This window comes from Narcine bancroftii, chromosome 4 (assembly GCF_036971445.1).
Source record: "Narcine bancroftii isolate sNarBan1 chromosome 4, sNarBan1.hap1, whole genome shotgun sequence".
Taxonomy (NCBI): Eukaryota; Metazoa; Chordata; class Chondrichthyes; order Torpediniformes; family Narcinidae; genus Narcine; species Narcine bancroftii.
In genome coordinates, this window is record NC_091472.1 from 229197831 (window position 1) to 229222744 (window position 24914).

General features: G+C 38.0%; 1 protein-coding gene across 5 annotated transcripts in view; it reads right to left on the bottom strand.

Moving 5' to 3' along the window:
* vps8 (VPS8 subunit of CORVET complex) overlaps nucleotides 1–24914 on the bottom strand; it is a 681049-nt gene that overhangs the window by 232498 nt on the left and 423637 nt on the right. For 4 of the 5 annotated variants that reach the window (XM_069934259.1, XM_069934258.1, XM_069934264.1 and 1 more), the window contains one exon: nucleotides 15983–16152. In XM_069934259.1, coding sequence (XP_069790360.1) covers nucleotides 15983–16152 — 170 coding nt within the window. Of the gene's footprint in view, nucleotides 1–11300; nucleotides 11453–15982; nucleotides 16153–24914 lie in introns of those variants that run through there. The other variant, XM_069934262.1, reaches the window with a different exon arrangement.

Below are 24914 nucleotides of genomic sequence, written 5' to 3' on the forward strand. Positions count from 1 at the left end.
GAGTAGTTCACGGACAAGTTTCTCTTGTGTCTTGGTGTGAGCTTGCAGGCGCCTCAGATTGAAGAGACTGCCATCCGTGCGGTACCGGATGTAAACAGCGTCTTCATTGTTGGGGTCTTTCATGGCTTGGTTCAGCATCATGCTGAAGAAGATTGAAAAGAGGGTTGGTGCGAGAACACAGCCTTGCTTCACGCCATTGTTAATGGAGAAGGGTTCAGAGAGCTCATTGCTGTATCTGACCCGACCTTGTTGGTTTTCGTGCAGTTGGATAATCATGTTGAGGAACTTTGGGGGACATCCGATGCGCTCTGGTATTTGCCAAAGCCCTTTCCTGCTCACGGTGTCAAAGGCTTTGGTGAGGTGAACAAAGGTGATGTAGAGTCCTTTGTTATATATATATATATATATATTTAAAAAAAAAAAATATATATATATAAATATTAACTAGGCTGCCAAATTTATCTTTTAAATATGAAACAATATAATGAGGGGAAATGTGAGAATCTTTTCTTGGTACTGCAGTTAGAAAATAATAATAGGGTTCTATAATAATAGGCAAGCAAATTAGTAAATGAAAATCATGTTTAATAAATTAATTTGAGCTTTTGGATATTGTAACCAACGGAACTTTGGTTCTTTCAAAAGTGCAACAATGCTGGGACTCCAGAGGTCCATGAATCAGAACACAAGTGCAATCAATCCAATTCTGCTGATTATGTAATAGCTGAGCAGCAGTGTGGGCTGTGAGGAGAAAAATGTGGTGAGTGTAATGATAGAGGTCATGGTTGCAATGCAACTAGCAATGCCTTACTGTTTGATGAGACTTGGCCACCAGCAGGGGGCTGACGCAGAGCAGGCAACAGCAGTGTGCAGATCTGCAATGGAGACTTGCAGCCTCATGTGCTGTTTACAACAACTTTAAAGTAAATAACCTTTTCCTTCATCCATGTGATCACAAGATCACAAGGCAAAGGAACAGAAGGCGGCCACTAGCCCCATCGAGTCTGTTCCATAAATCTACACTAAGCAACTCTACACTAGTTCCAATTTCCGGCCTTTTCCACATATCCCTTGATGGCCTCACTAATGAGATATTTGTCTATTCCTTGTTTAAATACTCCCAGTGATCTGGCTTCCACTGCTGTTTGCAGCAGCGGGTTCCACAGATCCACGACCCTCTGGCTAAAGAAGTTCTTCCTAATCTCTGTTTTATATGGATAACCTCTGATTTTCAGACTATGATTCCTTGTCCTCGATTCACCAAGGGAAGCATCTTACCTGCATCCACCCTATCTAAACCTTTCAAAATACAAAATGCCTCTATGAGATCTCCTATCATTCTCCTATACTCCAATGAATACAACCCAAGAGCTGCCAAACGCTCCTCGTACGTTAGCCCTTGTCTAAGAACTCACAATATGAATACAAGATGAAACAGGGAGGCTTCAGGAAAATACAGAGAGATCAAATCCAGGATCCAAAACATAACAGATGGATAACATGGATGAAAAATGTGAAATAATCAACTTTGGTAAAGCAGAAGAAAGTACATTTTAAAGTGATGGAAAATAGAAAGATATTTAATTTCAGAAGGACATGGTGTTCTTGTAAAGGAATCACTGAAATGTAACAAATGGATTCAGCTATGAATTTGAAAGGCATTTGATATGTTGCCTTTTAGTTAAATAAAAGGGATATGCGTACAAAAGTAGTAGTTGTATTTCTTTAATACAATGACATTGGGACCTGGCCATTGCCAAACCACAGAAAATGCCTGAAAACAGAAATGACCCCTAAGGGAACCCCCTAGGTAAACATATCAAAGGTAGAACAAAGCTTAAAAACAGGAAATAATACTGTGGGGTAGCATGGTTAGTGCAACATCTTTACAGCACCAGTGATCGGGGACTGGGGTTCGAGTCCTGCAGTCTTGTGGCAGATTCAAACGTGTCAGACCATGGGAGTTGCTGTACCACAGAGCGCCAGATAAAAGTGGTACTACCTGAATCTTGGTCATATTTACATGTCAGTGTGCAAATGTGGCCTTTTTAAAAAAAAAAAGTAATTTATACATACAGCATGGTAACGGGCCCTTCCGTCTCTGAGCCCAAGCTGCCCAAATACCAAATTAACCTCATATGCTTTGAAGGGTGAGAATAAACCTGAGTGCCTGGAGGATCCCCACACAGACACCGGGAGAACATCCAAACGCCTTATAGACAGCACCAGATTTGAACTCTGGTCATTGTGCTGCAATAGTGTTGCGCTAACTGGTACGTAAACCATGCCTTGGGTCTTCCTATCTAAGGAAGGACTTACTCATGTTAGTTTTCTGATGCAGAGATTAAGTTGATAACACCTTTCCTCTTGAGTTGGGAAGGAAAGGAGTTGAACTCATTACTACAGAATTTGATGAAGTGATGAATGTTTTCCTGTTTGGGCTGTCTTGAATTGGGACTCATAGGCTTAAAATCAGATTTAACTATTCAGGACTGTGGACTGAAACACTGTAGATACCTTTTACATAGCCTCAGTTAAAAAGTTGGCTCAGGAAGTTCAGATGATGAAGAGAAGCACAATGACTGCCGTCTTCATGACCCTGTTTTGCTACTTTCAACCCCAAGTCCTCTTTGTGCATCATCTTTCTCCACCAATACCTCTATTTAATCAGAAGAGAACAGAAGTTCAGCAGGTCTCCCTTGCCTTTTAACAGCTTCAACAGATGCATCATTGTAAGTATAAATGTAGGATGCATCATAGCATCATTCGGAATGTTCTGTTGTAGATCAAAAGCTGCAGACGTTCATGAATGCAGCTCAAAATGTTACACAAACTTCCCTCCCCTTCATTGACTTCATCTACACCCTCTCCCATGAAAGGACCCATTACACACCTGAAACACACTCTTCTCCTTCCTCCCATTGGAAAGAAGGCTTAAAAATATGAAAGCATGCACCAACAAGGTTAAATGAAGTTTCTTCCTTGCAGCCATTGGGCTCCTGAATGAACCCCATTACAGTGATCAGATGCTGCCCTTGCTTGATCTGAACTGTTCTTTCATTGTACTTTTAGACTGTAATTGTATTTCTATTTTTTTGTGTTTACATGGTTTTTTGAATGTTAAAGTTGACTTGTTAGACTGCTTGCAGAAGAACCCTTCTCACTTGTAGTAAAACAAATAAACTTTAAACTTGGGTCCCTGTGGTTTACTGTAAACGCCCAACAAAAGTGCCTTACGTCACTGACTGGATTCAATTCCACCTGCCGCCGCTCCAGCTGATCAACATCCCATTTTGCCCTCTGATAACCTTTCTCATTATCCGTGACCAATTTCCACGTCGTCTCCAGGCTGACATTATCATCCAAGACATTCTCCGTAAAGCTCCCAGCACCAATCCCTCTGGCACACCACTAGTTTCAGACTTCCAGTCAGAGAAATACCCCTCCACCATCACCCTCTGCCTCCTATCACCAATTCAATTTTGACTTCAGTTCTCCAACACATCTCAGATCCACTGTGCCTTTGCCTTCTAGAATAGTCTACCACACACCTTGTCAAGAGCCTCCCTGAAGTCCTCATGCCTTCAGCTATTTTTTGAATGACCTCATCAAAAATTTGAATCAGACTGAAGACATGATTTCTCCTGGCACACATCACCCAATCTCTCTGCCTTTACAATTTCAGATTTATTGTCAGAGTACATACATGACATCACATACTACCCTGAGATTTCTTTTTCCTGCGGGTGAGGCAGAATACCACTAATTTTCAGTGTAAAAAGAATTGTACACAGTACATACATGTAAACAAATAAAGAACTGTAAACAGATAACGAATGAAAACAAATTGACTGCGCAATACAGAGAGAGAGAAAAATAATCAATAGTGCGCTAAAGAAAAAAGTCCTTAAAAGAGTCCCTGATTGAGTTTGTTGTGGAGGAGTCTGATGGTGGAGGGGTAGCAGCTGTTCCTGAACCTTGTGGGGAAAGTCTTGTGGTACTTATGCCTCTTTACTGATGGTAGCAGCGACAACAGAGCATGTGCTGGGTGATGTGGCTCCTTGATGATTGCTGCTGCTCTCCAATGGCAAAGTCCCCAGTAGATATTCTTAATGGTGGGGAGGGTTTTGCCTGTGATCTCCTGGGCTGTGTCCACTCCCTTTTGCATGGATTTCAGCACACTTTCCACCACACATCTGTAGAAATCTGCCAGGATTTCAGATGTCATACGAAATGTCTGCAGACTCCTGAGGAAGTAGAGGCACTGACGTGCTTTCTTCATGATGTCATTTGTGTTGGCTCCAGGAAAGATCCTCTGAGGTAGTGACTCCCAAGAAAAATTTGCTCGCCCTCTCCACCTCTGATCCCCCAATGATCACTGGATTGTACACCTCTGGTTTTCCCTTCTTGAAGTCAACAATCAGCTCCTTGGTTTTGGTGATATTGAATGCGAGATTGTTGTTGGTGTACCATTCATCCAAGTTTTCAATCCCTCCCCCCTCCTGTATGCTGACTCCCCCCTCCTGTATGCTGACTCATCCCCCATTTTTATAGAACTTACTAACGTGGTATTGTCATTGAATTTGTAGATAGCGTTGTTGTACCAAGCCACACAGTCCATAAGAAAGCATAATAAATAGGAGCAAGAGGAGGCCTATCTGGTTCGTCCAGCCTGCTCCACCATTCCAATATGAAATCAAATCCTGTCCTATAGAAGATGCTCCAAATTCTCCATCACTGTAGTTTCCAGGCTTATCCCTGCTGCTCTTTGTCAAGAAGCGGACAACATGACCCCCCTCTGTTTTCTGGAACCACACCCATGGCTAAGGAGACCTCTGCCAGAGCCCAACCAATCTCCCCCCTTGCTTCCTGCAGCATTCTGGGATAGATCCCATCACACCCTGGAGATTTATCTACCCTAATGAGGTCCTATGAAGAAAATCTTGGGAATTCTCTACCAAAGAGGATCAGTTGTTGAGTGTATTCAAGGCAAGGATTGATGGACATTTAGACATTAATGGAATGAAGGTTATGTAATCAATGGAGGAAGGAAGCGATGAGGGAAAAGATCTGAGTAATTCTCAACAATGATGGAGCAATGAGAATCCAAATTTCACACATCTCCCCTTCTACCTATGAAATGCTCTAAACCAGTGGTTTCCAAATAGCCCCCCTAAACTTACATTCCACCTTAAGCAATCCCTATGCCATAAGATTAAAAAAAGGTTACACATACAAAAATAGTAGGTTGTACCTCTTTAATACAATGACGTTGGGACCTAGCCTTTGCTAAGTACAATGTAATGACAGTTTCACAGATCAACTTCTAAACATTTAGAGCAGTGGTTTTCAAACTGCCTCCCTAAACTCCCATTCCACCTTAAGTTATCCCTATGCCATAAGTGCTCTGTGATTAGTAAGGGATTGCTTAAAATGGAAGGTGAGTGGAAAGAAAAAAGGTTTGAAAACCATTGTTCAATTGTACCTAATTGACTCATTATGTGCACAGTTTTAAAACTCCAAAGAACAATAAAAAATTTTCTCGACCAAAATATTTCAGTAACAATTGGGTCTAGTGCAGTGGTTCTTAACCCTCCCTTCCCCACTCACATACTACCTTAAGCAATCCCTTACTAATCACAGAGCACTTATGGCACAGGGATTGCTTAAAGTGGAACGTGAGTTTAGGGAGGCAGTCTGAAAGCCACTGCTCTAAATATTTAGAAGTTGATCTGTAAAACTGTCAGTAAATTGTACTTGATTGCCAATATCCTAAAACTGATGGCACTGATGACACTAAAAGCCAAGTGGCACGTGAATTTATGGAGTGTCCTGATCTCAGCTGGCAGTGATGCTGGGAGCCTGTGGTCTCCATCTTGTGAACTGCTCAATGAAACCAGTCAAGAAATGTCAATGTATATCCAACAAATCTGAACTTTTATCACCTCATATTGACCTACATACTCTGGTCCATCATGAAAATGGGAATGGAACTCGGAACATCAGAGGACGGGAATGTATTTCAGAACATCTGAGAACAGGAATGTAACTCAGAACTTCAGAGGATGGGAATGGAACTTGGAATGTCAGACATCAGCAATATGACTCAAAACATCAGAGTATGCGAATGTAATAGACGGAGGATGATATTCTGAAACTGCTGCTTGGCTTGTGGAAGATTTCCAATGCAATTATCACCGACAGAAAATCGTGCTGAGTTTTCATCGCACAATTTCAGTCACGTAACTGCAGTTGCAAATCACTGGCTTTTGGAACTGCAAGATGATCCTCCACCTTTCTCTTGAAGTGCTGAATTGAAATGAGACATGTTTGTGCTCACATTGCTTGTTCAATTAGAGCGCAGTGCATTTCTCTGCTCCAGCTGTGCTGCCAATAGGAAGTCATCTCACTTCTGCTATATTAGTGCTAATTTCCATGACGACTGGCCAATTCATTTCCCAGTTGATTTCTTTCATGGTTGCTCTTTCTAGATCCATTAACTCTTACTTTTCTCGAGACTGAGGAATAGGGGCATGGCCATGTGAAGAACTTTGATGTGTTTTGGTTGAGCTCTCCATGAAGAGTATTAAATAGACAGTCAAAACTTAAAAATCAAGATTTCCTTCATCAAAAATGGATAAAACTAACACGAAAAAGCAAGGGAGCCAAGAACAAAGATTGAAGAAGCTCCTATTCAACTGGGAACATCAAGTGAAAGTCCAAAAGGGAGCAGTGTAAAAATGATGATAGGCCTGGCAGAACCAGGTAAAACTGGGGAGTCGGGACAAGAATTGAGCATCATCTTGGAAAAAATGGAGAATTTGAGCAACTGGAGATGAGCGATATGATGGAGAAAATTGACCGAAATAAAAGAGATTGTTTAAGACCTGATGGAGAGAATGGATCGAGCAGAGAATGAATTAATGAAAACACATGAAAAACTTGAGGCTTGGGAAAAAAAAGGAGCCAAAGAATGGGGGTCAGATAAACGAGGACTGCTTGACAAAATCGATCACGTGGAGAACTTCAGTCGACAGAAAAATCTCTGAATTATTGGACTAAAGGAAGGAATTGAGGGAAGAGGCCCAGTGAAGTTTTTTCAAAGCTGAATCCTACAAGTGTTGGGAGATGACAAATTTGCAGAAAAACTGCATATCAAGAGAACTCACCGAACACTTGGACCCAGAAGAGCTGGCAATCAGAGACCAAGGCCAGTTCTGGTGAGACTTTTCAGCTACTGAGAACGGGAGATAATTCTGGGAGCAGCATATAATTATTCTAAGCAGAATAATGGCCTGGCCGAGGTTGATCCTGAAAAGGTACTTTTTTCCCCCTAAGATTTTAGCCCGACGTTGATTAAACAAAAAAAAAAGAATTTGAAGACGTGAAAAGACAACTATGTGTTAAAAAGTTAAAATACTCAATGATATATCCTGTGACTTTGAGGGTCAAAGTAGTGGAAGGGGACTGACGATTTTTCAAGACCAAAAATGAGGTGGAAGACTTCCTGCGAAGTTTGTAAAGGGAGAAGATTTTAAAAATATTTATAATGGAAAAGTTGTATTTTTTTATTTTTTAATAAACCATCTTGTATTTATTGTTTAAAAGTAAAGTGGTATAGAAATGTTCTCGGAGAGCTCAGTAAAAGAAAAACAAATGTGGGAAAAGTGGTAGTTGGGTGGAGACTCTGGTCTAAGGGGAAGAATAGCACCTGGAAAGGAGTAGCAAAGAAAGATGGTGCAAAAGATTCCTCGAGAGATTCCGTGGGCCTTTTTTGTGGGGTTTCGGGGCTCTATGCATTTGTCACCATTGGGGCACGAACATTGTGCGTTTTTCTTAAAGGGGAAGGATCACTTTACTATCTAAAGAGTCAAAGAGATTTTACTATTAAAAATATTGTTTTAAAAAAGAATATGAATAGAACATTAAAATTTACTAGTTTTAATGTTAATGGAATTAATGGGACGGTGCAGAGAAAATGGGTCTTGGCATACCTAAAAAAAAATTAAAGGAAGAAACTCATCTTACCAATTGGAACATGCAAAATAAAATAAGGGTGAGTGGGGCAAGTAATATCGTCTTCACTTGGATCAAAAGCAAGAGGTGTATCGATTTTAATAAATAAAAATATACCAATAATAATAAGAGACATTAACTGATAAATTTGGAAAATTTGTAATGGCACACTGCAAAATTTATGCAGAATCATGGACGTTTATGAATATTTACGGCCCAAATTATGATGAAGTCTTTATGAAGGATATCTTTTTGAAAACCGCAGGGGAAGACAAAATATATTGATTGGAGGAGATTTCAATTTTAGTTTAGATCCAATATTGGACAAATCAGCAAGAACAGTAACAAGGGCTGCAAAAACAACATTATATTTATGAAGGATTTAAATTTAATTGACATGGAAACAGCTCAACCCCTGAGAAAAAGACTTCTTGTTCTACTCAAGGGTACATGATTCATATACAATGACTGACCCACTTTTAATATCTGCCCAGTTACAAAGTAGAGTGGTAAAAATGGAGTATTTGGCAAAACTTTTATCAGACCACTCTCCGTTAACATTAACTAGTGTAAAAGGAAGAAAGTATGTATAGATGATGCCTTAATACTACATTATTAAAGAAGAAGAAATTTTGTGAATTTATAAAGAGACAGATAAAAATATTTTATGAAAACAATCTTCTTTCCACTGACAAGTTTTCTAACATGGGATACACTTAAAGCATATTTCAGGGGACAAATTATTTATTTTACTAAAAATCTTAAGAGAGAATATGTGAGAGACTTAGAAGGTTTAGAGAAGGATATAATAAATTATGAAAAAGAATATCAGATGTCAGGAACACAAGAAAATTATAGAATATTAGAGAATAAAAAGTTACAATATAATACACTACAAACATAAAGAACATAAAAAATAATATTATAAACTAATCAAATATATTATGACCTAGGAGAACGGCACACAAAGTGTTATCTTGGCAAGTTAAAGCAGAGAAGTCATCCAGAATGATAGATGTCATAGAAATAGAAACTGATACTTTAACATATAATCAAAAATAAATAAATAGTACATTTAGACAATATTATATGAAACTATATTAATCAGAATTAGTGGGAGATGAAAACAAGATGGAAAAATTTTAACAAACGTTGAACTTCTTAAACTAGGATGCACATTTTACAAGGGAAGAAATAGAGAAAGTTCTGGGTACTTTACAAGATAATAAGTCCACGGGAAGATGGGTTCCCTCCTGAGTTCTACAGACAATTTAAAGACTTGTTGATGCTTCTTTTGATGCATGTGTTGGACCAGGAGGTAAAAGACAAATCCTCCCGGAATCTTTTTCAACTGCTATAATTTCAGTGCTGCCGAAGAAAGGTAGAGACCCACTAAAAACCTCATCATACAGACCACTATCACTTCTGAACACAGACTATAACATTCTAGCAAAGGCACGAGCCAACAGACTGGGTGAGTATTTACCAACATTAATACATCCAGATCAGGTGGGATTTGTTAAAGGAAGAGAGTCTTCAAATAGTCTAGGTAGATTACTCAAAATAATACATATGGCAAAGACAAGGTTGAATCTAAATATAACTATTTCTTTAGATGCAGGAAAGGCATTCGACCAACTAGAATGGTATTTCTTTAAAGTGTTGTTAAAATTTGGTGTAGGTAGAAAATTTATAAATTGGATAAAACTCTTTTATCATACGCCACAAGCTAAAATTCTAACTAATAACCAAATTTCATCTATTTTTTCCCTTGAGTAGATCGAGTAGACAGGAGTGTCCCCTATCTCCACCATTATTCATACTACCTATTGAACCACTGGCAGAGATTATCAGAAAAGATCCAGATATTAAGGGCTTCAAAGTTGGACAGGAAGTACATAAAATCAGTTTATTTGGCTGATGATGAGCTATTATAAATTTCTGACCCAGATGAATCATTGATAAGATTACAAACAATATTATAAAAATATGGAAGAATATCAGGATTTAAAATAAATATGGATAAGAGTGAGATAATGCCGTTGCAAAGCTTTGATTATGAAAGATACCAAAAAGGTAGAAGATTTAAATGGAAGAAAGATGGAATTAAATATTTAGGAATAATGAAAGGTAATAATTTACAGAATTTATATGCTTAATTATACCCCTCTATTAGAAAAAGATTTACAGAAATGGAAAGATCTGCCGATGCCATTAATAGGAAGGGTAAATTATATAAAAATGAAGGTAATGTCACGACTACTGTATCTCTTTCAATTATTGCCTAATGTATTAAATAAAAATTTATTTAAATTATTATATAATTGTACAAGACAATTCCTATGGAATAACAAAGAACCAAGAATTGCACTGGAAAAGTTAACATGGGACTATAATCAGGAGGACTTAGACTCACGGATTTTAAGAAGTATTGTTTATCAGCACAAGCAAGATTTCTATCATCTTTCTTTGAAGAAAACGGTCCCCCTTTGTGGATTCAAATAGGACTGAATTCAATAAAAGAGGACAGAGTGAAGGACTTTAATTGTAAGTGGAATGTTAAGTCATTAACAAAAAAAGGACAACTGTATATTAATACACAGGATTAGAATATGGCAAGAAATAAATAAATGAATTGACTGACGACACCATTATGTAAAAATGTGTTACTGCTTATGAATCTGGGTAACAAAATACTGAATTCATGGTATGACAAAGGAATAAAATATGTTGATGATTGCTATATGGAAGAATCTCTTATGTCTTTTGAATAATTAAGAAATAAGTATGGAGTAGCTAATGGGAAATTCTTTTGCTTTCTCCAGAAAGATGGGGACCAAACGTGACCCCACCTGAAATTAGTGAGATGGAGTGAACAATTTGGCTGGGAAACACACCCTTATATTTAAAATGTACTTTCCTCTCCAAAATGAAAGTGCAAAACTAGGCTTACAGAGATTGAGAGAGAGAGATGGGAGTCGGATTTAGGAGATGCAATAATGGAAAGATGTTGGTCTGATTGGTGTTTGGATAGCATTACGTCAATTATAAATGAAAGATATGGAATAGCACATGTAATTTACTACATCTATTACATCTTACACCACAGAAGTTACATAAATCAAAATCAAAAATATCAGAAATGTGTTTTAGATGAGGAATAGAGATAGGAACAATTGTTCATGTGTGAAAGTGAGACCTTTCTGGCAAGATATTACTAAAATACTAACAAGAATAACAGGGGCCTTCGCGGATAACCTCGAGCATTATCTTTTCGGCAATTTTATTGAAATAAGTAAAAAATTAACTAAATTCCAAATTTCCTTTGTTAAAATAGCCTTAGCTGTGGCTAAAAAATGTACTGCAATCACTTGGAAATCCAACTCCCCTCTACAGATAGCAGCACAATGGAAGACAGAGATGAACTGTTCTACACCTATGGAAAAAAAAATCACATGTCATCTAAAGAACAAATATGATGTATTTATAAAAATATGGCCACCATATATGATTATATAGGGGCCCAAATATAATAATAAAAAGAAAAAAGCAACCCTCCACCATTACCTCTGATTCCTTCCACAAAGTCAATTTTGAATCCTATTGAGCAGCCCTCCTTGGAATTTTCTCAACCTACATGCCATGGGTGACCCTGTTAAAGGCTTCACTAAAGCCCATACATATAGCACCCACCTTCTTCCTTCATCAACCTTCTTGCTCACCTCTTCAAAAAACCCTACCAGATTCATGAAGCAAGATCTCCCACACACAAAGCCATGTTGACTACTTCCCTGTCTACTCACACTTTGGTAGATCCTGTCTTTTAGAATCCCCTCTAGCAACTTTCCCACTGAAAGCTCATCAGCTAATACTTCCAGGCATAATGGTACAAAATGGCAGTATCTTAACCAAAGCCTATGGCAACAAATCTCACAGAATCTACAGGGAGAGGCAAGTTAAGCTCAAGAAGTCTTAATGAAACAACTTGCCAATAAGGTCAGAAACCAGCATTTCCTGAGTAGTCAACTGGGATTTTAAGGCATTTCAAAATGTTTTTCAGCAGAGATGTCTCGCCCGTTCATTCCCATCTCAACCCATGTTAACATCGATGTTGGTTATTCCACAAAACCTTGTTTATATATTTTACACTGCTTGTCATGATTTAGAGTCGTACAGCATGGAACATGCCCTTTGGCCCAAGTCATTAATGCCATCTGTGTCAGAATTCTGGGATAGTCCCATTTGCTTGTATTTGGTTCATATTGTGTGAAACCTTATCTGTCCAAATGCCTTTTGAATATCATAATTGTACCCACTTCTATAGCTTCCTCTGGCAATTCATTCCAGATACAGTCTACCTCCTTAGTGAAAACATACACTTCAGATCTCTCTTAAATCTCTCTTCTCTCAACTTCAACCTACAAGAAATAGGAGCAGAAGTAGGCCATGTAGCCCATTGAGCCTACTTGTCATTGAATAAGTTTACAGTTGATCTGGTGTAGACTCTGTTCCACTTACCCGTTTATTCCCCTTAACCCATGATTAAAAAATCTACCTGTATCTTAAATGCATCCATTGAAGGAGCCTCTACTGCTTCCTTAGGTGGACATTTCCACAAATTCATTGCTCTCTGGGAGAAACAGATCCCCCCCCCCCCACACAAATCTTGAGGCTCTTTCCCCAAGTTCTAGCCTCAGCATCCAGTGAAAACAATCTCTCTGCTCCTTTCTTATCTAATCCTTTCATAATTTTATATGATTTTTTTTATGAGATCCCCCTCATTCTTCTAAACTTCAATTAGTACCAGATGACTCAATCTCTCCTCATAAATTCTCTGGAACCAACTTGGTGGACTTCGCCTGCATCTCCTCCAAGTTAAGTGCATCCTTTCTTAAGTAAGAAGACCAGAACTGCATGCACTACTTAGGTGCAGCTTCACCAGTACTTTGTGCAGTAACAACAAATCCATGATCTTAAATTCAATACCTTTTGCAATGAAGGACAACATCCTATTTCCCTCTTGATTCCCTGAAGAACAAACTAACTTTTTGCAATGAATGTACGGGCACTTCCATGTCTCCATGCCCTCTCACACTCAAATCATCAATCCTGAGAAACAGACTGATTTATCAATGCCCCTCATAATTTTATAATCATCTGGAAAATTACCCCTCAGCCTCCTGCGCTCTGTAGGAATTTAGAAAATAAGGATCCAGCCGATGCAACCGCTCACTTTAATTCAAGGCCTCGATACCCAGCAACATCCTGGTGAATCTCTCTGCTCCTCTTTCAGCTTACTGATATCCTTGCTATAGCTGGGTGAGACGAATTGCACAGTTCTCTAAATGACTTGCACAGATGCATCATGAAGTCCCAATGAAGACCAGCGTGCCAAACAACTTCTTCACCTACCTGTTCACTTGAGTCGCCACTTTCATGAAACTACGCACCTGTAGCCCAAAGTCTTCTTTCAACTGCATCAACGTACATTGAGAAATCCAGGTTGATTTCTTTGTGTGGGATGTTGCAGTGATAAATGTAACATGACTCTCAGATCGCCCCCACCCCTGCATTGAAAACTGATTCTCCATTTAAATCAAAATATTAACTAACTGGAAACACAGGCAATTTGCACATATTACTGTTCCATAAAGGTCACAGACTGTGAAAAATGGGGATTGGCAAAAAGAGATTTAGAGAGCAGATATGATATCAAGGTCAGATGGTGCATTTGGAACTAAACCACAAGGATATAAATCTGCTCAATGTCACTTGCTGTACATCAAAGAACAAAAGCAACAATACATATTCCCACGTTCACAATATTTTCACCGGCAGATTTTTATCTTTTTTTTCCCTTCGTTATATATTTCTGTACCTATCTGAAGAAACATTTTAACATTAAAGGAGGCAGTTTACACACTTAACACAATGTCATTTACTGAGAATGTTACTGACCTTAACAATTCATTCACTAAAAGCTAAAATAGTTTTTCCAACACACTGTCTCAAAAATAAAAGATATTAAGCACCAAGTTAATGGTGAATCTGAAAGTACAGAGAAGGTCAAGCTTTGCATCTGCTATTTGAAGTGTCCATTATTAATCCCTGGACTATATGGATTTTGCAATCCAATGAATTTATCCAAAGGTGTACATTACAATAGAATTTATTAGTTTTTCTCAGCAACTTATAGATTGATGAGCCTGACGTCAGTAGTAGATAGATTATTGGAAGGTGTTCTAAGACATCAGATATACAAGTATTTGTATAGTCAGGGATTGATAAGGGATAGTTAGCTTTGTGTATGGTAGGTTGTGTTTAACAAATCTTATGGAGTTTTACGAGGAGGTTACCCAGGGACATTGATGAAGGAAAGGCTTTGAATGTTGTCCACGTGGACTTTAATAAGGCCTTTGACAAGGTCCAATATTGGAGATGTCAGGAACATTCAGTATATCGATGTTCAGGGTGGAGGTAGCAAACTGGATTCAACACTGGCGTTATGGGAGAAGCCACAGAATATTTACAAAGATGTTGCCAGGACATGAGGAGCTGAGTTACAGGAAAAGGTTGCATAGGTCAGGACTTTATTCAGTGGAGCATCAGATTTGATGGAGGTAAACAAAATTATGAGCAGGGTCGATAGGGTAAATGCAAGCAGGCTTTTTCCACTGAGGTCTGATTTGGGTGAAAGGTCAAATATTTAAGGGGAATATGAATGGGAATTTCATTCAGAGAGTAATGAGAATATGGAACTAGCTGCCAGCAGTTACGGGGGTATCAACATTTGAGAGAAATTTAGACAGGCCTGTGCTTTTCCTCCCTCCCCCTCGGACCCCACCTTTTTATTCAGAGGTCTGCCTTCCTTTTTGTCATACCTTGACAAAGGGCTCAGTCCCGAAATATTAGTTATATATCTTTGCCTCCCATGGCTGCTGGGGGACCTGCTGTGTATTTAATTATTTCCACATGGTCTAAGGGTTTTGACAAGATTCTGAATGTGAAGTTGGTCAAGAAGGTTCATCTACTTAGTATTTAGAATAATGTAGTAGTAAATTGGATCAGACAGTTTTATGGGAGAAGCTAGAGAATGGTAGTAGAGGTTTGCCTCTCAGACTGGAGGGCTGTGACCAGTGGTGTATATGAGGGATCAGTGCTGGGTCCTTTGTTATTTTTCATCTACATCAATGATTGAGTGATAATGGAAAAATTGGTCAGAAATTTCCATATGACACAAACATTAATGTGGTAGTAGACAGTGAGGAAGGCTTTCAAAGCTTGCAGATGGATCTGACTGGAAAAATGGGCTGCAAAATGGCAGATGGAATGTAATGCGGACAGTGTAAGGCGTTACATTTTCGAGACAAACCTAGGTAGGACATTCTCGCTAAGTGGTATGGCACTGAGGAGTGAGGTAGAACAGAAGGATCTGGGAATACAGATTCCTAATTCCCTGAAAGTGGTGTCACAAGTGGACAGGGTCCTAAACAACGGTATGACCATTATCCGAGTATTCATGGATATGATGAGTGTAGGATGGCAGTGTTTAGGTAACGTCAGCCATGATTATGTGAATGATGTGCATGTTTGACCCCTGTTGTTGTTTGATTATAAAGTGATTTATTTGCAAGTCTGCAAAGGTCAAAGATAATCACAAATGTTGACTGCAGAAGTAATCAAGGCAAGAGCAAAATTTAACCATGAGTTAAGAGTATTTTTACAGGATTTGTTACTGACAAGACCCTTTGCCATGCAGGGAGATGACTTTTAGGTTGCAGACAGCTCCAGAGATCAAGCAGGTGCTGATTAATATGGTTCAGGTAAATTTAAATTTAATCAGTGAGGAAAGTGCAAGGGGCTTGCTGCACCCAGCAAATTCCACGTCATCAAAGAAGTGTTGAAAGGTGAGCCGTACCAAATAGCTCCATATGGTTAATTGAAAACAACTAGCTATTGCATATACCTGAACACAATAACTTCTTCTGTGCCTTCATGCCTTCTCTTGTACTGCTGTAAGCAGACACCACAGTGCTCCTGTTTGGGGTTCAGTCCTCTACTAACAGCTCCACGGAGGTTGCAGAGTGACCAATGGAGGTCGTGGTTCAGGAGGTTTGTTGTGGTCTCCAACAATGTCTGGAAAAAGCAAAACTCCAGGTCAGTAATCCCTTTTAGAATCAAAATGGGTAATCACTTGTGGCAAATATTATCCCATTGCTGCTGCCACACTGACCCTGTACCAATGCTCACCATTTTCAACCATGAAGGTGGCTGATAAGAGCTTAGGTTTAGGATATGTTGCACTCGATCTTAGTTCAACTTGAAAATGTTTTATTGGCTTATTTCAATTATTAAAAAAACTTTAATCAAAAGATGCACCAACTTATAGTCACAACTTCATCAAGACTAGCAATAATAATTCGAGACTAGATTATGCTTAACCTTAATTACTTCATTACAAAATATTCATATGCTTTCATGTAATGCACCATCTTTTGTTTCTCACTTCTCATTCCATCCGTGTATTTATTCTTTTGGTTTTATTCACAGCCCTCGCACTATTGTATGTCCCACACACAAAAGGCAGACCTTTGAAGGTGCTTTTCTAGTTTGGAATTAAAAAGGAATAAAATGAAACTTAAAAAACAAGATATTATTTTGGAATATCAAGATGAGAGTTTATTGGCATATCCATAAGAACAATGCACAGATGCACTGAAATTATTGCCTGCTGCAGGCTGCACGGGCCTGTAAAATTTGTTAACAAACCGAAAGCACAAACTCAATGACCAAATGAGAGAAAAAAAATACAAAAATAGATAAATATTCACAGATGGAGTGAGGGCAAAAGAAAACGAGATGTTGCAATTGTGGAGACCGATTGGTGATCCTGGGAGAGGTTCAACATCCTGATAGCTGTCGGGAAAAAAAAATGTTCTTGAACCTCAGGTGTTTCAGTAGATTTGGAAACATGACAAGTTGAGTAGCTTATACCTTCCATCATGGTGGGGCAGTAAACCTGCATTGTTTTAGCATTGCTCTCAATATCTGTGCAGAAGTCTTGACAGTAAAAAATATTTATTTATCTAACCAGTTAAATGAGTATTACCACATCAACTCATGCAGAATATGATTAATAATCTACCTGGTTATGGTCATCTGAGAGCAAGATCGAAATCTATAAGACCACAAGATTTAGGATCGAGTCCACTCTGCCATTCCATCGTGAATATCATTCTCCCACTCCCCTCCCTTCTCCCCATAACCTTTGATACCCTGAAATCCAGGTCATGGGTTGCTGACTGAACATCAGCATTTCAAACACAAATTTTGTACTGAGTTATAGATACAGTGCCCTCAATAATGTTTGGAGCCCCTGTGCTCCACAGATTTAAATTTGTAATCAAACAATTCACTAGTAATTAAAACACACATTCCAGATTTTATTCAAGGTAATTTGTAAATATTTTGGTTTGATTATGTAGAAGTGACAGCACTTTTTATATATAGTCCCCTCATTTCAGGGCACCATAATGTTTGGGGCCTTTGTCGTCACAGGAGTTTGTGATTATTCAGGCATGTTTAATTAATTCATTGGTTCTAAGCTTTTGGTCACCTTTTTTCTTAATGATGTTCCAAACTGTTGATTTTGGTAATCCTAAGGTTTGGACGATGTCTATTTTTATTCTTGTTTTTGAGCTTCATCATGGCTTCTTTGACTTGCATTGGCACTACTTTAGTCCTCAAGTTGAAAAATGGCAAATGCAGACTCCAAAAGTGATCAAAAGCTCAGAAGCAAGCCTAACTCTCTTATACCCTCACCGACAAAGCAATTACACATATATTAGCAGCACGGTTCGTGTAGTGGTTAGCGCATTGCCTTAACAGTGCCAGTAATTAGGAACAGGGTTCGAATCCCGCGCTGTCTGTAAGGAATTTGTACATTCTCTCCGTGTCTGTGTGTTTTTTTTCCCAGGGGCTCCGGTTTCCTCCCACTGTCAAAACGTACCAAGGATGTAGGTTAATTGGGTGTAAATTGGGCAGCACAGACTTGTGGGCTGAAATGATCTGTTATCATGCTGTGTGTCTAAATTTTTTTAAGACTATAAGTCAGTGCAACATCTTTTAATATGTAAAATAAATTTTACATAGTGAATAGAAAGCCTGCAGTAAAAAAAACTGAACATGCTCCTCTTCCTTAAAATTAATCAGAACTGGGTGACATGGATTTGATTGGTTGAAGGAACTCCTGCACTGTGATCATGAATGGACTGATTTCCCATGTGGCTGCACTGTAAATTCCAAACTCAACCCTTCAGAAAATGACAACCATAGAGTTCCAGTAAAACAAAAATCAGATTTATCTTCTGAGGAATTATTTAATGGCTGTCTGCTGCTTAATGCAAATACTCATGATTCCTGAGAGAGTTTCAATGAGTGAAGTCTGGTTGTTCCTTGTACTTTCTTCAGCATTTGCACGTGTTGTAAAATGAGCAATGGTGACTTGGTGGGCAGTAAGCACTCATCCATAATGGTGCAAATGCTTTGGTCTGCACCAGATCTAAAGCAAATGTGATCAACAACACAAGAGATTCTGTCAAAAAACTGAGCCTCACTCAGCACTGCAGTGCTAAGCTATTCCATGTTAACTTCGGACCTGAGTGAAGACACAAGAGACAAGCCAATGTGCAGAAAAATTCGAGTAGCTGGAGGAATTCAACTGATCAGGCAGCATCTCAAAATTCAAATTTATTGTCAGAGAACATACATGACATCATAGATAACCCTGGTATCCTTTTGTTTTGAAAATATTATTTATTGATCATGATTAAAATAGATACAGCTTAGAAAATCAAAATACATACATATTTTTTAATGTGAATAATAACCCTTACAACCCCCCCCCCACCCTAACCCACCCACCCCTCCCCACCTCCCCTCTAATCTACCCCAGAAAGAAAAAAAGAGAAAGAAAGAAAGAGGAGATCACATAACATAAAATTGTCAATTAGTTAACATGGTTCGGAACAACACAAACATGCGGAAAGGTGATTTAATATAATCCAAATATAGGCTCCAATTTTGAACAAAAAATAAATAATTATTATGTAATTTTACTACTTTTAATGTTAATGGGTTTAATAATATGATTAAGAGAAAAAGTGTCTTGGCATATATTAAAAAATTGAAGGTTGATGTTGCATTTTTGCAAGAGACACATTTGACTGAGAAGGAACATCAGAAATATTTGGGTTGGACAAGTTATAGTGTTTTCTTTTAATTCAAAAGCAAGAGGAGTGGCTATTTTGATTAACAAAAAGTTGTGTTTTACATTGGACTCAGTTATTGTGTCAGCTGCTAGGCTTTTGATTGTTAATTGTAAAATGTTTTCTGAGTGTTGGACTTTAATGAATAATTTATGCTCCTAATATAGATGATAAGGAATTTATGTTGGACTCTTCTTAATTTAAATCAGGCATATGATAAAATTATGGAAGGAGGTGATTTTACATGTTGTTTGGATCCATTATTAGATAAATCTCCAAAATCAGTAATTATGACTAAAATGGCTAAATATTTGATGGCATTAATGAAAGATATGAATTTAGTAGCTATATGGAGAAGATTAAATCCTAAAGAGAAAGATATTTCATTCTATTCATTTCGACATGATTCTTATTCTAGAATAGATTTATTTTTAGTATCAGCACAATTACAAAGCTGGGTATTAAAGGCTGAATATAAGAGTAATCTTGTCTTATCATTTTTTGTTATTAATAACATGTAAGGATTTGGAGAGAATAGATAATGTTTATCGTTAGAGATTTAACTTGCTGTTGTTGAAACATTGAATTCTGTAAATTTATAAAGGATCAAATACAGCTTTTTTTGAAAATAAATATGGACTCAGTTGATAGTAAATTTGTTTTTTGGGATGCTTTAAAAACTTATTTAAGGGGACAAATTATTAGTTATACTGCTAAAATTAAGAAACAACATGTAGCTGAAGTAAGTAGGTTAGAGGATGAGATAGAGATTTTGGAAAAGGATTTACAACAAAATTCTACAGAAGCTAAGAAAGTACATTTAGTTAATATGAAGTTACGATATAATTCATTACAAACATAAATTTGAGAAATTACTACAGAGAATTAGACAGAGGTATCGTGAATTGGGCAAAAGAGCTCACAAAGTATTAGCTTGGCAGTTAAAAACGGAACAAGCTTCAAGAACAATAATTGCCATTAGATATGATTCAACGATTACATATAAACATCAGAAATTAATGATATGTTTTGAAAATTTTATGAAAAATTGTACACTTCTGAGGTTTTGGAAGATGAGGCCAAAACTAAAATTTTTTAAATCTCATTTGGATCTACTGCTTTTGAGTGATAAGGATATTAAGGATTTGGATGCTTCTTTTACTGCTAAAGAAGTAATCGATGTACTTCGATCTAGGCCTAGTGGGAAGTCTCCAGGAGATGACAGTTTTACTTCTGAATTCTATAAAGGATTTCAGTATTTATTAATTCCTTTATTAATGGATATATTGAAACAGGTGACAGAGGTTCATTCTTTTCTGGCTTCTTTTTCTAAAGCAATTATTACAGTTATTCTTAAGAAAGATAGGGATCCATTGAAAGCAGGGACTTATAGACCAATTTCTTTATTAAATGTTGATTATAAAATTGTAGCAAAGTTAGCTAAATATTTACCAGGTTTAATTTGTGTTGATCAGGCGGGTTTTATTAAAAATCGATAATCAGTGGATAATATTGTAAAGTTGATTTCTTTAATTAATGTTTCTCGGGAGCCATCTAACCTTCCAATGTTTATTTCTCTCGATGCAGAGAGGCCTTTGATAGAATAGAGTTGAGTTTTATTTATTTAAAGTTTTGGAGAAATTTAATTTTGTCCCTTTTGTTATTGGTTGGATTAAGGCTTTATATAGAAGTCCTACTGCTAGAGTTGTTACAAATTGTCAGTTATTTTCACCTTTCATGTTAACTAAATTGACTAGACAAGGCTGCCCTTTGTCACCAGCTCTATTTTGATTAGTTATTGAACCTTTGGCTCAGATGATTAGAAAAGATAGTAATATTGAAGGTATTAAGGTGAAATCTGATGAATTTGTTTGCAGATAATGTTTTGGTATATTTAACAAAACCCTTGAAATCTTTGAGGAATTTGCATGATAGACTGGAATATCGGTGAAATATCAGTTATAAAATTAATTGGGAAAAGAGTGAGATTATGCCTTTAGCTGAAATGGATTATTCTTCGTGTAGGTGTATTGTTAAATTTAAATGGCCAGATCGGATTGAGTATTTAGGTGTGAAGATAGATAGTAAATATAGTCATTTATATGAATTGAATTATTTGCCTTTACTGTCTAAAATCAAATATGATTTGAATTGGTGGAAAGATTTACCTATTACATTAATAGGACAAATTAATTGTATTAAAATGAATATTTTTCCTCAAATTTAATATATTTTTCAGTCTATCCCCTGTAAGATTCCTCAAATTTTTTTAAAAAAGATTTAAACGCTTTGGTGAGGAAATTTTTATGGAAAGATAAAATGGTAAGGGTATCAAACAGAAATTAACTTGGAACTATGTATCAGGAGTTTTGCAACTCCCTAACTTTCAAAATTATTATAAATCAGCAGCATTAAAATTTATTAATAGGACGTTTGAAGTGGATAAACCTTTGACATGGGCTGATATTGAGTTATCTCAGATTGGTGAGAGGATGATGGATCAGTTTATTTATAGAAGAAATCCTAAATTATTGAGTATTCATAATTTACCTGTGCTGAAACATTTAATGGATTTATGCTACAAAAAAAATGAAGTTATAGGTACTCAAGGTAAAATTTCAGGTAAAACTCCCTTGTATCAAAATAAGCTTTTTTCTTTCACACTTCATAATCAACTTTTAAAGCTATAGGATCAAAAGTGGTGCAAGATTGCTATGAAGCAGGGTATTTTATTTTTCAAAGAAAGAGAAATATGATTCATCTCTTCAAGTACTCTTTTTTCTTATTATCAAATCAAAGCCTTATTGTTGGATAATTTTGGACGTACTTTATGATTACCTAGATGATCTAAGTTTGAAATTTTACTTACTGAAGGTGGCAAGAAAGGATTTACATCTGAGATGTATGCTTTATTACAGAATAAAATACTTAAGCCAGATGTTCATAAATCTAGATTAAAATGAGAGAAAGATTTAGCTATATCTATTTCTCAGGATTTATGTAGGGATAGTATGACTAAAATTGTAAATGTAAGGTATTAATTGGTCATTATAATTTTATTCATCAATTATATTTAACTCCGGAAACCCTGATCTTGGTGGTGCAAGTCTTGTGGCATCTTGTTACTGATGGTAGCACAAAAGCGTGTCCTGGGTAGTGTGGATCCTTGATGATTGCTGCTGCTCTCTGACAGCAGCATTCCATGCAGATTTTCCTGATGGTGGGGAGTTTGGCTGTGATGTACTAGGCAGTGTTTAATACCTTTTGCAGGGCTTTCTGCTCAAAGGTATCGGTGCCCCCTATGCCAGGCAGTGAAACATCCAGTCAACACATTTTCTGCTTCACATCAGTAGAAGTCTGCCAAGGTTTCCAATGACATGCCTCACCTCTGCAAACTCCAGAGGAAATACAAATGCTGACATGCTTTTTTCCACAAAAACATTAATATAATGGGTCCAGGAAAAATTCTCCAAGATTGTGACCACCCCCCCCCTCCAGAAATTTAAAGGTGCTCACCCTCTCCACCTTTGATCCACCGATAATCACTGGATCGTACACCTCTAACTTTCCTTTCCTAAAGTTGACAATCAGCTCCTTGGTTTTGGTGTTAGAGTACGAGTTCGTGTTAGTGCACTATTCAGCCACGTTTTCAATCTCTCTCATGAATGCTGATGCATAGCCCTGTTTTATACAGCCCACTACGGTGGTGTCATCAGTAAATTTGTAAATGGTGTTGCTGTTGTACCGAGCCACACAGCCATGGGTTTACAGTGAGTAGTGCAGGGGGTTAAGTATGCCATCCTGTGGCGCTCCGGTGCTGAAGGAGATTGTGGAGATGTTCTTGGTGATCTGCAGTGACTGGGGTCTGTGGTGGGGAGGGGGAGGGGGAGGGTGGTGAGGAAATCCAGGACCCAATTACACAGTGAGGTATTGAAGCCCAGGTCTTGGAGTTTACTGATTAGTTTTGAAGGGATGGTGTTGAATGCTGAAATGGTCAATAAAGAGCATCATTATGTAGGCATAGTTGCTGTTCAGATGTATAGCAATCTGTGGAAGCCAGTGAGGTGGCATCTGTGGCAGGCAAAACGGAATGGATCCATGTCACTGACAGGTATCATGGTTAACATGGACTAGGTGTGCAGCTAGGGCCTGCTCTGTGCTCTATGATTCCATTCAAAACACAGAAATGCTGGAGGAACTCAGCAGGTCTTGCAGCATCCATAAGTGTTGTTCCATCCATTTTGTATCAGTCAGGCAGTACGTAGGCCTGTGGAAAGATATGTTGGCAAGGAATGTGGTAGGGAATTGAAATAGGAGGCCACTGGGTGATGTAAGCTGTTCAGAAGATCACAAGAAAAAAAGAACAGAAGCAGGCCCATTTGGCCCTTCGAGTCTCCTCCGTGAAACCTCCCTGAGCTAAACTGTTCTTACATCTAGTTCCAAGATCTGGCCTTGTCCCCCATATCCCATGATACCTTGACTAATTAGATATCTATCAATTTCCCCTTTAAATTCTCCCATGATCCTGCCTCCACAGCTGCAAGTGGCAACAAATTCCACAAATCCACGACCCTCTGGCTAAAAAAATTTCTCCTCATCAGTGTCGTAAATTGGTACTTTTTAATTCTAAGACTGTGCCCTCTTGTCCTGGAATCACCCAACAGGGGAAACATTTTATTTATATCTACTCTATCCAGTCCATTCATATTCAAAATGTTTCTGAGATCCCCTCTCATTCTTCTATATTCTAATGAATAGAGTCCAAGAGCTGCTAAGCGTTCCTCATATGTTAGCCTTATCATTCCTGGAATCATTCTGGTCAACCTCCTCTGATTCCTCTCCAACCCTGCTATATCCTTTCTAAGATGTGGGGTCCAAAACTGCACACAGTACTCCAAGTGAGGTCTCACCAATGCTCCATAGAGCCCCATCAACACCTCTTTATTCTTGTACACAATCCCCTTTAAAACGAATGCCAACATAGCATTCGCCTTCTTTACTGTTGATCCAACCTGGCGGTCAACTTTCAGATTATTTTACATGAGGACCAACCACCCCCCCCACCCCGCCAAGTCCCTTTGTACTTCTGAGGTTTGAATTTTCTCCCCACCTAAATAATTATCCGACCATTTTTTTCTCTACCAAAATGCACAACCGTACATTTCTCAACATTATATCTCATCTGCCATTTCTCCACCTAAACTGTCCAAGTCTCTCTGCAACCTTTTGGTTTCTTCAACACTTCCTACTCCACCACCTAACTTGGTGTCATCTGCAAACTTTGCCTCAAAACCATTTAATCCACAATCTAAATCATCAATATACATTGTAAAAAGAAATGGCCCCAACACCGACCCTTGGGGAACACCACTAGTAACAGGCAACCAACCCGAACAGGATCCCTTTATTCCCACCCTTTGCTTCCTGCCTATCAGCCAATGCTCTATCCAATTTATTATTTTTCCAGTAATTCCATGGGCTCTCATCTTATTAAGTAGCCCCTCTTATTAAGTGGCACCTTATCGAAGGCCTTTTGAAAATTCAAATTCATTATCTCCACAGCCTTTCCCTTGTCCAGTCTACTTGAGATTTCCTGAAAAAATTCGATTAGGTTGGTCAGGCAGGATCTTC